The sequence below is a fragment of the Uloborus diversus genome, chromosome 3 (assembly GCF_026930045.1).
Source record: "Uloborus diversus isolate 005 chromosome 3, Udiv.v.3.1, whole genome shotgun sequence".
NCBI lineage: Eukaryota > Metazoa > Arthropoda > Arachnida > Araneae > Uloboridae > Uloborus > Uloborus diversus.
The window spans coordinates 161575206-161591726 of NC_072733.1; the positions used below are offsets into that span (position 1 = coordinate 161575206).

At 34.9% G+C, this 16521-nt stretch overlaps 1 protein-coding gene across 1 annotated transcript in view; it reads left to right on the plus strand.

Annotated features, from left to right (window-relative positions):
* The first annotated feature begins 14471 nt into the window (after nucleotides 1-14471).
* The window catches only part of LOC129219020 (microtubule-actin cross-linking factor 1-like), a 121596-nt gene continuing 119546 nt past the window's right edge, over nucleotides 14472-16521 (plus strand). The window contains exon 1 of the mRNA XM_054853340.1: nucleotides 14472-14655. Within this exon, the coding sequence (XP_054709315.1) occupies nucleotides 14472-14655 (184 nt within the window). The remainder of the gene's footprint in view (nucleotides 14656-16521) is intronic.

Here is a 16521-nt window from a genome sequence, read left to right on the forward strand (position 1 = left end):
TATTTTGTTATATTTTATTCAACCAATCAAATGTTACAGAATTTCAAATACGCACTTTCATGGCAAAAAATGGAACACTTGCCATTCACAAATTTCAAACCGACTCGAAAGGATAGCGCACTTCCTCTTTCTTCAATGAATTCGACAGTCCTGATGGACAATAAAGAAGTATTTGTGGATTACTACAACACAAATGATGTTTAAGGGTTGGGGGGGGGGGGGGGCTCGTAAAATTGTGACTTTGTGATAAGGGGGAGGGAAAGAGTAAGATGTGTGACATCAAACATTTTTTAATACGAATATCTTTATAAAAATTAGTTTATGAAAAGTACTTTGTGACAAATGGGGAAGGGGTCAAAAATGTTGAGAAAAGTGTAACCAAAGACCAAGACCTTGCCGAGAAATCGGACGAAGATTTGCAGAACTACGTATATGCAGTATGAATTAGCTCCATACCCATTGCATTATTTAACGAAAGTGAACTGAGGAAGTGCAGAAAGCCAACATTTCCTCAGTAAGAAATTTGTTAGAAGTAATTAATAGGTAAATATACTAAAAGAGTCCCCGACTCTGAGGGGGGGGGAAGAGGAGTTAAAGGTGGGAAGAGGGGGCTAAATTTTTTGGTTTTCGATTATATCTCAGAAACAGCAGGAAAAATGTGTTTCGAATAAAAGTAAAAGTTAACTAAATTTATTCTGAAATTGTTTTCATACATATATGTCACATTTCCAGTGTTATTTTAGGTACGCGTTCTTGAAAACCAATACTTTTCGGGAAAAAAATTATCTCGTTCTTTTTGTCTCAGAGTGTCTCTGCCAAGTAGGCGCTCAAGGGATCTTGTGCAGCAATCATGTGACAAGGACCCTGACAGTTTTCTGTGTCTTGAAAATCCACTGGCTGAACACTTGAACTTCAGATTCAAACCTGATACCAAAGAAATACGAAGCCTATGCCCAATCACAGCGACACCCACCTGACAAGTAATAAAAAACTATGAAGTTCTAGCATGTACTAAATTTCGTTACTCTTACTGAAATGAATATGTGACGCTATAACACGATAATGAAAATTTTAATAATAGAAATAAGGTAAAGCTGACCGGCAGCACGTTTTTGTAATTATAGTTTTTATTACATTATTATTAATCATATTTTGAAAGTGCTTATATAAAATATGGACTGACAGTAATTAGAAAATGAAAATACAGTGAAACCTCAATAAGTAGTCGACCGGTTAAGTGGTCACTCCGTTTAAGTGGTCGTTTTTCTTTGGTCCCGACAAGGTCTCATTCACAGTAATGTAAAATGACCCTCCTTTACTGGTCACCAAATTTAATTTTACCCGCTTAACTAGTCACTCAAAAGTTGTTTTATAAAATTCCTTTTCCTTATCGGATCTTAGAAAATAGTGTCGGACTTAGTTGAAAGGCTGTTTGATATTTATTTTCCTTGAAATCTCGATCCTGGGTTCTGGTCATTCAAAGCATAATTCTTGCTGTGACTCTGCCAAGTGCCGAGAATATGAATCTAACTCCTTCCAGCAAGACAGACAAAATCTAATACCTGGAGAAAGTTAGTCAGTATTTAACATCCGTTCACAAGGAACAAAAAACACAAAATTTAAAGCTTGATGTACGTTTAGAAGAGATAGTTCTTTTCTGTAAGCAATTTCTTCATCAGTCAACATTGAAGGATTGTATTAATGTACCGTGACTACATTAAAATAAGTTGTTGTTATTAAGTTATGTATAAGTAAGAGAAAACAAAACAAAGTAACTATCATTAGTATTTTCCCCCCTTTTTAAAATTTCCACTAATTTATAGACATTTCTTACATAAGCTATTGTTTTTCTCACAGAATTCTACTGCTATTCATAAATATTTCTAAGTCTTTTTTTTTTCTTCCTTAATTTCCCACTCCACATAAGTAGTCACTCCGCATAAGTGGTCAAAAATTTTTGGTCCCTTGAGTGACGACTTAACAAGGTTTTACTGTATCATCTTTAAGGTGACATCTTGGTTCTATTCTGAGGCGGAAGGGTCATGTCACCAGCAGTGGAAAAGTTGTTCTTAGAAATTGGTAATGTATTGATGTCATCGTAGTTCCCTTCGTCCTGGATAAATATATTGATTCCGTTGTTGCAACTACCCTTGCAATGCAAGCTTGCGACAGAGTAGTCTAACGATGATTTTCTACAAGTGACTTTAGTATGTTTACTTACTAACTACCCCTAACAATTTTCTGAAGTCAAAAATTATCGCATATTCCATGCACGCTACAATGTGTTCATTGACTGGACTAAAACAGTATTTCAAGCTCAATTTTTTACGCTTATCTGAAAGAACACCATCGGAAAAAAAAGCCTATTTTTATAGGAAGAAATATGTTCTTTCTAACAGTACCAACGAAAAGAAGATTCAAGGTGACAAACTTGAGCTACAGAGCATTAAAAATAGTCTATTATTCATGTGAACGATTTTGACAGTCACTTTGGATGCAAATATCTGTTAGAAAATCAATATTTACGCTCTGCAGTTATAGGCCCTTAAAAACATATAGAAATACAAAGTACGAGCTTTTCAGTCATTTTTGTTCAGAATTTATGACATTGTAAAATCGAGGAAAAAGTTTCTTCACTGTGTTTTTCTTGCGACTTTGCATGCATGCAACACAAATGTTAATGAACTCAAATTCATAAAAATACTAGAATATGTTGACAACCAAAAGTACTTCCCCTTAAGTTCCTAAAATTTCAGTCTTCCAGTGTAATAAAATATTCCACAACCTGCTCTTAAACATGGCAATTCGTTACGAGAGACAGAATTTCGAGCTCAATTTTTCATCCTTAAATGAAAGAACACCATCGAAAAAAAAAACTAATTTTGAAAGGAAAAAATCTGTTCTTTCTAATGGTTTTAGTCAGGGGGCTACGGGGGAAGAAACTGCATTTTGTGATAAAATTTTGAAACTTGGCATATTTGTAGACATTGTATATAGAAATATTTTAGGAAGGGGAGGCATTCCAAAATCCCCCCCCAAAGCCCCCCTGGCGGTCATTTTTGGTCCAAAACCAAAAATGGCGATTTTGTTCAAAAAAAAATAAAAAAATATTATAATTTTTTAAATTATTTCTTGTATCACTCCATAGATGTTAATTATATTTTTTACCATTTAAAGCTCCATTAAGCGTCTAATTTCTGAAACAACTTCACAAAAACTGGTTATTTAAAAAAAAATCGATATTTTTAATTTGTAAATTCTCTGACGTGAATTTTTCCCCCTCATTACATAATTAGTGGTTTCTAAATTTAATTAGGACTATATCAAAATAGGGTTCCAGTTATCCGAACTCTAATTGCCCGAACTGTCCAATTATCCGGCCATGATGCACCTCGTTTTTTATTACTGATCAGGCATAATCGAAACTATTTCCAAAGGGTATAATAGAATAAGGATTTGAAGGAAAATGGGTGAAATTAATGTCAAGACAACATAATTTTAATAGAAAGAAATTTAAAGTTTGAATTAAAAATGTCTTCTTATTTCTATAATTACTATTGTTGCTGTTGTTAATTCTCCGTTACCCGATTGATCACTAGTAAGCTTTTACTCATTTTATGGGAAAAAAACATGCCTAAAGTATTATAAAATGTAACTACTTCTTACAAAGAGATTTACATCGATGCAATGAAGACACTTTTGACACAGAAGTTTTTATAACTTAAAAATCCGAGAAAGAAAGCAGCATCCCAATGTTCAAATTTTGAAGCGCCGTATTAAAGCTGGGGCTTTTAATGTTAATGTTTATTAGATCACAGCTTTCAACCAACTTTATATCTTTTCTGAACCTTTGAAGGAGTTGATTCTGTGTTTTTTTAACATTTTATTGCTATTTTTAACGATATACATATATTTTTTAGTAAATATGCTCGATGGTTACCAGTTTTCATGAAAGATCTTCTTTAACCCACAAACCTTCCAGACGTACACAAAGCCTTCGAAGAAGGAATGTTTGTTGTAAAAAAGACAATAAACGTATTTTCTGTAATTGGATTGGACCATACTTACATGCAAAAGCAAAACAATGCGGTGATGAAAGGAGACGGGGGTATTATTGGTCTATTACAGATCAAACTGCATTAAAAAGATGGATGTTGGTTGGTCTTGAAGTTATCGATTTTTTACACAATTTGAAAAAGTTACCTCTGCTCATTTAAAGAAACGCTGTATATACGCAATGAAGAAATATTAAGTTTCCAAAGCCTGTTTTCAAGAAAGTCTTGAAGAGTCAGGCCTTGAAGAGTAATAGCTGAACATGGAAATCCATTTTTTAACCATCGAAAGAATTGTTCTCATTAGAGAGGAATATGGCAGTAGACGTAGAATGTGGAGCAACTCATGAAGATTGGGCAAGTTGGGAAAAAAAGTTACAACAAATTCATAGAGAAAGGAATTGTGACTCAAAAGTCACTTCATATTCACGGTTAGGAAAAAGAAAACCTTTTGGTCTTTCATTTTTACAGAAAAACCAGTAAGTCTGTTTAATGAAAAGATTAAAATTCAATGGAGATTCATTTTCAAAGTTTTTCATAATTTGCGATATCGTACATTTAAACCTGGATGAATTTCTCCTCTATGAAAATCAACCTCACCCTCCATCGATTTCAATAAATGGAGCTCTTTGAACGGGAAATAAGTCTAGTTATTAACATTCCTGCTCAATGAATTAAGTAATAGTATTACTACTGATGAAGACTACGCGAGAGAAGACGAAAACGTTTTGAGAAAGGATGCTGGAGATGAAAATTATGAATGCTAATTTTAGAATAAGCGCAGAGATACATTGTGATGCTATTGTCTGTGATGGTTCTTTCATTGTTCACATAAAACGATCTAGGACCGAAATTTTTTTGTTTTAGTACTGAAGTCTATTCAGGATACAGATGCAAGACATATAAGAGGAATAGGAGAAAGATATCATTTTGGAGAAAATGGTTTGCTTCCAGAGAACTGGATCACTTTCCTCCGGAATGCAGATAAGAAGACAGAATTGTTTTTCATGATTGCACTGCCTATACCATCTTGATTTGCTCTTAAAGATTCGACGGAGATTTTCATTGAATACAACACCTCTAGCGCCATCAAATCAAGAGGAAGCTGATTGTAGGATCTTCGGACATGTTTTTGATGCTGCAGAAAGAGGATACAGAAGCATATGCGTAAGAACTGTTGGCGCCCGCTGTCATTTTAGGCATATCATACTTCCATGAGTTGTACAAAAAGGGGAGAAAGATGGGGCTTACATTTGTAGCTGGAAAACACTTTCGAGTAATACTAGTCCAAGATTTTGTCACGAATTCGGTCAGCAAAAAGCAGTTGCTTAAAGAGGGTTCGACTCATTCTCAGGATGTGACACGACCTCTTTGTTGCAAGTCGGGAAAAATTGACGATGTAGAAAAGATGGAAAGACTATCCTGATTAGTGCATTTTTATACCTATCCTAACCTCAAAAAAAAAAAAAAAAGTATACCTGATTAAAAATTTCAAATATCATTGCTACTCGTCTTCATGTAATTTCCGTCTGTAAATGAAGCTGGAAAACATTTTTCCACCAGCAAACAAAGATCAATGATTAACTTATCACCCACAGCTGAAGCCCTTTGGCAACATATTTAGTGCTTATCGAGGTAGATATCAATGGGACAGTGTGCCTAAAAATTTAGTCTGAACTTAAATTCATGATTTTGTTACGGTAATTGATGAGAAGCACGTTCTTGTTTGTTTGAGTTTGCCCGCAATTTCAAGTGCTTAAAGCGAATTTATGTCATGCATGCGTAAAAACAACTGCTCTCAAATAACTTGTGGGTGCTTCAAAAATGAACTTATCTGCACATCGATGTGTAAATACAGCAAAGGAAAAGGCTATGTATCTGTGTAAATGACTTGTAAATTCAAACGTTTTAAAATTATTTTCTGTATAATCATTGTACATATCACTTACTCAGATTTGTTGTAGTTTTAGTCGTAGTTTTTGCAATAGTGAGTTATATCTCAATAAATAACAATTTTATTAATAATAACAATATTTTTATCTTTATTAACATAGCACTAAACTTCTTATTGCAGTAATTAATAATTTATTCCTCCTACATCGTTTAAAGCATAGAACAAACGCTTCAAATCGTCTGAGAAAAAACTTGAAATTTGTTTTAAAGCGCTTAATAATAAATTTTGGTGTTCTATGAATAAAATATCCGTGCCCCCCCCCCCGCCCTCATTTCGCTAGTGCAAATATAACTTATAAAACTGCAGAATGTGAGTCAAACTTCCAAAAAATTTCGAAAAGTTTTCTTTTTTGTTTTGCTAAAAGTGAAAATTGATTTCGTTTTAACTAATCAAGGTATTATATTCATTCTTAAGTAACAATTAAAATGTTTGTTACAAATTTTGAAAAATCACTAGCTTTGTTTATGATTTTTATTTCTAGTTTTATTCTTAGTTTTGTAATCGGTTTTTATCGGTAAATTTTAAAACTTATGTTCGGATTTTCTAATGTTTCGGATTTCTGGGGTTCGGATTATTGGGTTCTACTATAAATGAATTGATTTTTCTTCAACATAGTACTTTAAAATACATAAAAAAGCATTTCTCAAACAACTCGTCCAGAAATGTTCAAGGTTAAGAGATATTTGAATGGCTTTTTACGCTTTAGTAAGCATAATAGATATCACAAAAGAAGAAACAGTGGGTGTTTTTCAAAAAATAAAAAATAAAAGTAGTTTTGGATTTTTGACCAAAAATGGCCGTTATGGGGGTTTTGGGGGGGATTTTAAAATGCCTCCCCTTCTAAAAATGTTTAGAAAGACATTGTCTATATGCATGCCAAATTTCATGATTTTATCACAAAATGCAGTTTCCGGCTCTGTTTTCTACCATAGCCCCTCTACTATTTTAACGAAACGAAGATGCGGAGGTGACAAACTTGAGCTATAGCGCTTTGAAAACAGGCTCTTTTTCACTTGAACCGTTTTGATAGCACTTTTGGATGACAATATATTTTAGAAAATACATATTTAAGCTCTGCAACTGTAACCATTAAAAACAAGCATCATTACAATAGAATTACGAAGCACGAGCTTTTGAATTATTTTTGTTCAGATTTTATGACAACTTAAAATCCCGGAAAATTTTTCCATATCGCGCATTTTCACAAGTTTACGCGCATGCTACACAAAATCTAACGAGCTCAAATTCACAAAAATACTTGAATATATTAACGACTAATTGTACTTTAGGTGGCTAAAACTTCAGGCTTCTAGCATGATAAAATTTTCTGTAAACTTAGTTTGAACGTGGAAATTTGACACAAAAAGCTGATCCGCCATTTTGAATCATATTTTTCGGAAATCCTAGATCCTCAAGATTTATATCTAGGAAGCTGAAAATTTGCCTAGGTTAGTTTCAAATACATCTCTACACCTCTATAAAGTTTCATCCAAATAGGAGATGGTCGAGTGGGGACCCCTAGGTCACTTGACATGGAGTTCTAGTTCTAGTTTTTACGGAGCCGGATCATGATTGCGGACCCCTTGCAGGTGTGCTCTGCTAAATAATTGTAACTAACAGTGAGAAGGCAATCTCGGTCAATATGCGAAGTTTATTGCCTCCAGCTGTGCTATCGCTATTAAAGATCCCAGCCCAACTAAGGGTGAAACTGCAGTCTCTGGATGCTGTAACGAGGTATTTGGTATTTGTTTGTAATTATATGGGTATGTTATCACTGGTAAAATGCTTAATTTGGATGTATTACTTAGTCGTTGAGTGCAAGTTTCAATTCATGTAGCCAATTGTAAACATAAATATGCACATATTTAATGTCAATTTTTTAATCAGCTGCAATGTACTAGTGTTTTTGTCGTGTTTCGCTTTTACATGAATTGAACAAAACACAAGGGGAAAATCTGATATTTCATGTATCTTGAACGTCAGTTGGATGATCGTACTGTTTTTTACATTCCTTGAAATGCTTTATAGGTTTAAATATCAATGAAAAATTTAAGTTCCTTTTTACAACCTTCATATAGTTAAATATGTCTGCAGCTATTATTATTTGATACTTGTTCCTCACTCTTTCTTAAGTATTTTTATAAATGCTAATTATTAACTGGAAATGCCAATAAAATAGATAGATTCTTTTCACCACAATAGTTTTTGTCTCATGAGCCGCAACTTACCTTGAGCTGCGAGAAGCACAAATGAATGTATTTGATGAAGCAATTCCAAAACAGGAAAGAAAAGATCTGAATAACCTAGTTTTGAATAAAGAAACAGGAGGTATAGACTTATAGAGTGAATTCCTTTCTCCGCGTGAGTAATTTACCGAAACTGAATTGTATGACGCTAAAAGATTTTTAAAGAAATTATTTACCATCATGCGTATTTCAATACTAACGCCTTTGGTTACCATCACTGCCAATAAGTGGTAATTTATACTTGCATTTTCTTGATAAGGACGAAATTTAACCGTTTTTTTTTTTTTTTTTAATTATCGGAATGCGTCTTAAATGGAGGGCATATCAATCAGATGGGGTGTTCGGACTCCCCTCAAGTGGTATGGGTCTACCCAGGCCTGGATTTACGTACAAGCTAAGCAACCTATAGCTTGGGGTCCCCGCTTTGTTAGGGGTCCCCCAACTCCTAAAAATTAGCATGATTCGTTCCAAAAAAAAAAAAAAAAAAAAACGTAAAGTGGGGCTACTTGAGCCTCCAGGGGCTACTTGAACCCATGAGAAAAAAGTGTTTAAAACCTGTCCTGGTCCAATATAACTCAATGACTTAAAAAACTTTCTCAATGAGAAGTAGCAGTACTAGCAGGGCCGATCCTAGGGTGTCGGCCGCCCGTGTGCAAAGATCTAGTGTGCCGCCCCTCAAGAAAAATTTGCATATTTGGACTAATCTTTGACGTCCATATAAACATTTCTTCAAATTTCTATATCAAGTTCTAATTTAAAAAAGAAAAACAAGAATGATGAACTTATAAAAAGGAAGAAAAGTTTTATAATAAGAAACTCCTTAGGCACAATTTATATCTTTGAAGAAAGTAATAGATACTAAAATTTATTAGTCGTAAAAACGCATTTTATAGTCTGTCTTCGATGACATCAGAGAAAGGACGGGGGAGGGGGAATTGCTCCCAGAAAAGTAGCGAAATCGGCGTACGAAAAATAGTTTTAGTAATCTTTGGTTGCAAGAAGAAAAGAGTCGGGTACATTCAAGTTGCATGGAGAAAATTTCGAAATTGTTGGCTAATATCGCAACTTTAAAAACTTTTTCGAGACTTCAGGGGAAAAGCAATGTTGGAGTTCTCTCCTAAAATTCTTTCAAAATTGAAATCAATTCGAAGCTATTTTTTTGTGATCGTAGCTTAGGAAAGATCGGCGCTCTTTCCGAAAATTTTCCGAAACTGAAGTTAAATAAGCAGTTTTGGGTTATCTTTGTTTACGTTGCTAGAGGGAAGGAGATTCAATTATCTCCTATCTAAAGTTTTTGAAATTGAAGTTTAAAACGCAAGTTTAGGCTGTCTTTGGTGACGGAAGGGGATCTGGCGGCTTTCATCTGCCCGGTAATTTCTCCGCACTATTGTTTCAAAAACCCGTTTTTGGCTGTATTTGAAAACGATAGGAGAAAACGCGAAAATATTCCGAACCGAAATATTTTTCGGAACTAAAATCCATTTTAGGCTATTTTTGGGAAGGAAGGGTTTTGCAGCTCCCAAGTGGATATTTCTAAAAACGCAATTTTATGCTATCTTTGGTGACGTTAACAAAACTGGGAAGCTTCGGCGGATCTTTCCGATATTTTTCGATATTAATATCTGAAAAACTAAACTATAGACTTTTGTCCATCTCACTTCGACGATTGATAGGTATATGCATTAGCGCCGTAAAAAGTTACATAAGTCAGGCAGTTCTCCTCCAGAGTTTTTTAGAAAATCGTATTTTACACATTGTTTGATAACGATGGGACAAAGAGCGGGCGGGGGTTCAGTGTGCCCTCACGAACTGTTTTTTGAAACTGAAGTCAATTTCAAACTGAGGGGGCGGGATTAGGGGCCTCTCTAAAGACGCTAATTGAGACTATCTTTGGTAGTAATGTTTGGTAACGGTTTTCGGGGCCGTCCATCGCAAACATTTCGAAAAAGAAATACGAAAAATATCATTAAGCAAATTTTGATGACATTAAGAAGAGACGGCTGTCCTCTGAAAACACACTTTGGGTTTTAAAGCCAATGTTCTCAGGCTATGTTTGATTAAGTTAAGGTGGAAGGGGTGAATCAGAGATTTAATTGGGTTTAAGATTGGTGGTTCAAACAGCAAAATTGTCCGAAATTAAAGTCCTAAGAACTCAATTTTAAGCCTTCTTTAGTCTCGTCAAGGTCATGGCATCCTTTTGGATCTTCGTTTTGGAGCTACGTTTAAATTTACTACCCGAAGCAAAAGCCCTGATCTGAAACCGGGCTGTTCATTCGTGATTTTAATTCGAAAAAAATGCTGTAAGGGGGAAAATTACAAAATTTTAGTTTGTCATTCATATATGTTTGACTCTCAGGGGAGTCTCGCAATTTTTCACTGTCTCTCTACGCATCCGCGATTGTTGAAAACAGAATTTGTTGTTTCAAATGCTTGCGAGAATATCTAATCAGTATAGCTTTTTTTAAAATATAAAATATGACTTCATTGTTTGGGTCTATAAAAGCTTGGGGGGGGGGGGGGGGTAAACATTAGCGGCCGCCCTGGGCCCTGAATGCTCCTTTTAGAAGACCCCATTTCATGCTTCAAGGGGGGGGGCATTTCCCTCATCTCCCCCCTCTCCCCAGTACCCATGCCTGATTTCCGGTTCTGTCACAAATTTTGCAACCAAATGAAGCATGTGTGTAAAGAGTAGATATTAATGGACAATGAACCAACACAATGTTCCCTAACAATCTATTTTTCTTAAACTATGCTATGCTGTCGGGAAATCGGCACTTTGATAATTGAACATTTAAAATTCAGCATATTTATTTGATTTATTATAAGTTATCTTGTGAGAAATTCTTGAGGAATTTTGTTCGATTAAAAGAACTATATGATGTGGCCTGCGGGCGCCCCTTGCTTTGGCCGCCCTTGTGCGGTGCACATGCTGCACACCTGCTAGGATCAGCCCTGAGTACTAGGTAGAGACTGGAGCATGAAACAAAGTTTCTGCTATTCCCGCCTTTTGATGATTGAGGTTATGATAGCAAGTTGTCTTAACAGTTGTTTTTTGCCTCTGAAAACTTTCACATATAAGTTCATGGAAACATCTGATTTCATCAAGGTCAAGATAGTTTTATGTTTGCATTCTATTTCTTAATAAAATAACAGTGTTTCAAGGTTATATAATTGACACAGTAACTAATATAAGTTAGTAAAAGTGCACTGGTTGCCTTAAAATGGGGTAACTTGAACCCAACGTTCAAACAGCCCCAAACCACATTTCATCACTAAATCATGTTAAGCAAGGTTCGTAATCTTTTAAAATAAAGAGGTTAGTTACTAATTATACCCGTTTTTTGCAGATCTGGTTATAAAAAGGGTTCGAAAGTAAAAGAGAACCCCTGAAGTAGGAAATGCGGATTATTAAGAGGAAAAATTGCAACTGTGTCCAGATTCAAAAATCCCGATTATCGGCGGTCGGATTATCCGCGGGCCCTTTCACATTTTTTTTTTTTTGGAAACTTGTGATTGTGTTGTTGTTTAATTTTTAGATTTTACATATATTTTTTTATTCAATGTTAGTAGATGCAATGTATAGCAATGTTTTTAGTTATAATTTGAATGAATGTGAGTGTCATTAATATTTTTTATCTATACACTAAGTATCGTTTTTTACCTATTATTCGGATTATCCGCGGTTACCGTGCCACCCTATTCCGCGGATAATCCGGAGTTTGAATTCCGGAAAAATGTTTTATATAGAGAGTGGCATCAGCCCATTTCGACTTAAGTATATGAACTCTAAAAAGGAAATTAAAAGATCGTTCACAAAACAAGCCTGGGCATCCTATAGTATTTAGTAGCTAGGAAGAAGAGGTATTAAATACTATCAGAGAAAAAAATCCACTCAAGCCATTAAATTGAGAGGTTTTCATTATTTCTAATGTTAAAATAATGAACATTTCAATTGGTTTTAGCTGTAGTTAGATTATGTTTCTATTTGAGAAATTATGTTTGATTAAAAATATGTTTTTATGTATACGTTGATTTTATATAATTTATATAAATAATTTGCAATTTATATAAATAGTTTGCTGACTAAAATGTACGTTTTGAGTTTATTTTTCAAAATCATTGGTCCTTCTTGATACCACCACCTGTTTTGCAGCTTTTTCCAATGGATTTGCTGAGTGGGATCAAATAGCCCCAGTGCGGGGCTACTTGAACCCAATTTTTAAAAATAGAAAAAAGTACAAAGAGTTAAAATTGTTGTTCAAAAAAGGCTGTAGATGGTAGCAGAACGTCTGAAAAGTGGTAAAAACAAGGTTATCAGTTCACATTATAGGTTTAATAAAGTATTCAGTGTAAAACTCGGAAAAAAGTATGAAATTTCGGGTCCAAGTAGCCCCACTTTACGGTACTTGAAAAAATAAATTTCATTTTCTAGAGCTAGAAAACTGGAAAATGACGGAAGTGTGGCTGTATACAAACCACAAATGGGAAGGGGTAGGGAGAAGAAATGCCAATATGCGCCAAATTCAGCTCCTTGCTACATTCTGCACCAAAAAAGTGATGAATTGTGCACAAAATAACTTTTCCCGAAGAAACACTTAGACATGAATTAGGCTTACAATTTACCTCAAAATATTTTGAGATGTTGCAAACACTTAACATTGGCAATAATTTCATAAAGCAAGTACGGCTTGTTGAAGTAAAACAATTGATTTACTAATATCTAAACAATGAATACATAAACTAAAAGTTACTGCTTGTGCTGAATAATGTTTTGTAAACAGATATGCAAAGTAAAAACAAATAATTATGATCTGAAAATTTTAACATTTCTCCTTTTTTTTAAAAAAAACAATTTCTAGTTTTGGTTCCTAAACTGGTAGATAAAATAAATAAATTAACCATAAATAGTGGGGGGGGGGTGTCCCCCTTACCACCCGAATCGCCGCCACAGTAAGAAGTGACAAACAATGGGGGAAGGGGCAGTGCATCCCCAGAAATACAAATACTATCCATGAATGCTTTATATAAGCATACTTAATTTCGTTTTTGATCTTAATTACACGTATGAATATAACTTGAATTAATATAAATAATACGGGAAGTTTTTTTTACTGAAGATCTGCGATGCAACTCGGATCCAATACGTGATGTTTCCAAGATTCGAAAGAAAAATAATTGCAGCTCATAGGAGTAAGTCCGATAGTTTGGTTTCGTCTTACACCAAAAAATAAGTGAAAAATTGTAAAGTAATCCCCCCCCCTCCAGGAAAAAAAATCGATTCACATGGTTTTTCCAAATATTTTAATGGAGAATACGCCTCTACGCGTCCCTTCTTACTGCAAATGACCATAACAAATAACATTAATTTCACAAAAGGGAGGGAGGGGGGATAGTTGGCATTGAAAAAAAATTGTGCTTTTACGTATTAGTGGGAGTAGTTTTTGTTGTTTTCCGATATAATTTGAATTGAATGTACACAGTATGTCCCCCACCCCCTGGAAAAATTCGAAATTACGGGCCTGCATTCGGCAATGTTGGAATGCCATCGCTCTTCTGCAGGAGATCTCACACACAATGGAGCTCTTCTCAATGAAAATTTCCGCCCTTGAACATCCCTACGCCAAATGTACCACTGAAATTTTTAGGAGGGGGGGGGGTGCTTTTTCGGGTACTTTTTGCGTCTCTTGGGGTGGCGCTTTTGTTCTGAGGAGGTTTTGTAGCATTTGGAGGGGGAGAGTGTGTACCATTGCGCTTGGAGGGGGATGGGTACCACTGTCTTATGAGCCTCTTCCGATTCGTTTGCTCATCTTTTAATTCTGCTTTTCTCTCCAAAAACCAGAAGCCGGATCCGCCCTCGTCCTGATTGTTAGCGCTACCTGATGGAGGGGAGTAAAAATAATTCCCTTTCCAGCAAAATATAAGTCTGTTCCCTGTGAAGGTTAAGAAATCTTAGTTCACAATCTTGATGATAAAATTTCTCAAAGCATCATTAGTTGCTGTTCCAGGTGGAAACGAGGAGCGATTGTTTTCTTCTCTCTTTCCCCACCCCTCTTGATGAGTCATGTAACTTCACATAACTAATAACAGCAAAGCAGAAGAAAATTTGGCGCTGTTTTGGCGACAGAACCTGCCGTCGGCAGCGGCTATCTGGCGGCGCTCGCTCATACCTCAGAGTAGAGTATTTGTTATTAGGCTTAATGGAGGACCGAAATAGAGCATATGGGGGCTATCGCCGCAGCGGGCGGAAGATGTGTCGTCTCCTCTGAAACCGGCTTCTCCTCCGTTAAATGTGAGAATCCAGAGGCAATGGATTTCAGTCAGAGTCTATCCGAATGGGCCAAGGATAAACCTTTGAGCATCTTGCAGCTCGATCCAGCTGATCGAGCCGTATTAAAAATCGCAGGTAAGCTGACTCGCGCTTTTTTACGCCGTTAGGGTTAAAGACCGACCGGAAGCAGCGTTTCACGGGGGATCCCTCCGCCCCATTACCGTGGCTGCTTTCCAAAATAAGTCACAAAATATCCTAGATTCCTTTCCTTTCAATTTTTACTTCCGGATCTCTGAGCATTGATAAGGATCCTGTTCTGTATCATCCAGTAGAGGAAGATTAGAAAAAAAAATATATGCATTTTTTTCTCCAGTAATATTCTTGCGTCATCGGTAATAACGTGTTCATACCTTCACCCCTGTAATAATATTGCGGTCTTTCGCTGCAGATGATATCGAAATTGCTACACTACAGAGTACTCTTAGTTATAAAGATGATTTTCCTGTTTTTGGTACTCAGTTTATGTCAAAAATTCAGGGCTTGAAGTAAAAATATCACGTAATGTTTACCTTTCTTCCAATGTCAATTTAAAGGGCTCATTTAAATCTGCTTATAACTGCAGACATTTAACATCAACAGTATCTTAAAAGCGATTTTTGATCGTACATTCTCATCTGCATCATTTTAAAATCCTAAGATAGTGAAAATTCAAATGTGTAATTTGATTAGTAACTGTTGAACTTTGTTTTTTTGCATTTTTAACGCATGTTTTGTTTTTGTTGTCTTATTGCACTATATGCGAAAAGAAGCAAAAGCTACAAATCAATCTGAAAATCAGTTAATTTCTATGTTTATCTTTGTATGTAGTGTTTATTTACTATCATATGTGAACTTGATTACATTATATTCAGTAAATTACTCCATTTGATTTTCTTCAAGAATATTGCACAGAGAAATGTTGCTTATTTGCAATAAATATGAATTATGAGCATAATAAACAATTCAAAACAATACTTCATGTTTGTTTGTAGAAATTTTTATAATGCGGAAGAAAGGGAGCATTCAGTTTATTAGATTCATGTGATTGCAAAACTTAATTTTATATGTTTTTATAAAAATCGAAACAACTATGAGATATTACTTAAAGGAGTATAGATTGCAGTTTTTTGTTTTTATTCTTTGTCGGAAGTTCTATAATTTCCACTTATGAATGTCAGTCAAGGTTTTCAGTCTTTTTAAAGCTAAATTAATATTTGTCAGTGATATTCAAGTTAAGTATTATGAAAATTGAACACAAAGCATGACAGAATCAGATGGTACACTCTCACACACACACACATTCAGTTGTGTTTTTCGTGCTGGAAAAACAAAAAACAAAAACTTGTCTTTTACTACTTGTAATAATATTACTAGTATCTTAATAATTTCAGTATGTTTAAAATATGGGGTAAAATCACGTTTGTTAGTCAGCAATAAAAAAAAAAACATCAGGGGCAAGTTATATATATTTTATGTAAAACTTCAGATAAAACACATTTAACAAAACACCAAAAATATTTGAATTAAAAAAAAAAAAAAGCAATCACCTGTTTAAACTTTGTTGCGTTATTTCATACTTCTGAAATTGGTGTTTTGAAACCCTTAATTTTCTATGAGACTTCCAAATCTGATGAGTTGAGTTTTGTTACAGTTTTGTTTTTAATTTCATTAAAATTTTTGTTTTTGAGTTAGATCTTAATGATATCTAAAGCCATGCTGTTTGGAGCTTATTGATTGCACTCTTATTTTTCATTGAATTAATTTTGTAAAATTTGGGGTCGTTTTCAAACTTGAGGCCCTTTAACAAATATATGACTACTCGATTCCTGTACGTTTTAAAATGAAGCGCACTATTTAAGAGGGCCAGGAGGGGGAAATAGACCTCCTGACTTTGAGAAATCAATTTATTTCCATTTTTGTGGGCATGGTTTCTGTTGTTTCTCAATTTCAAATGTATTGAGT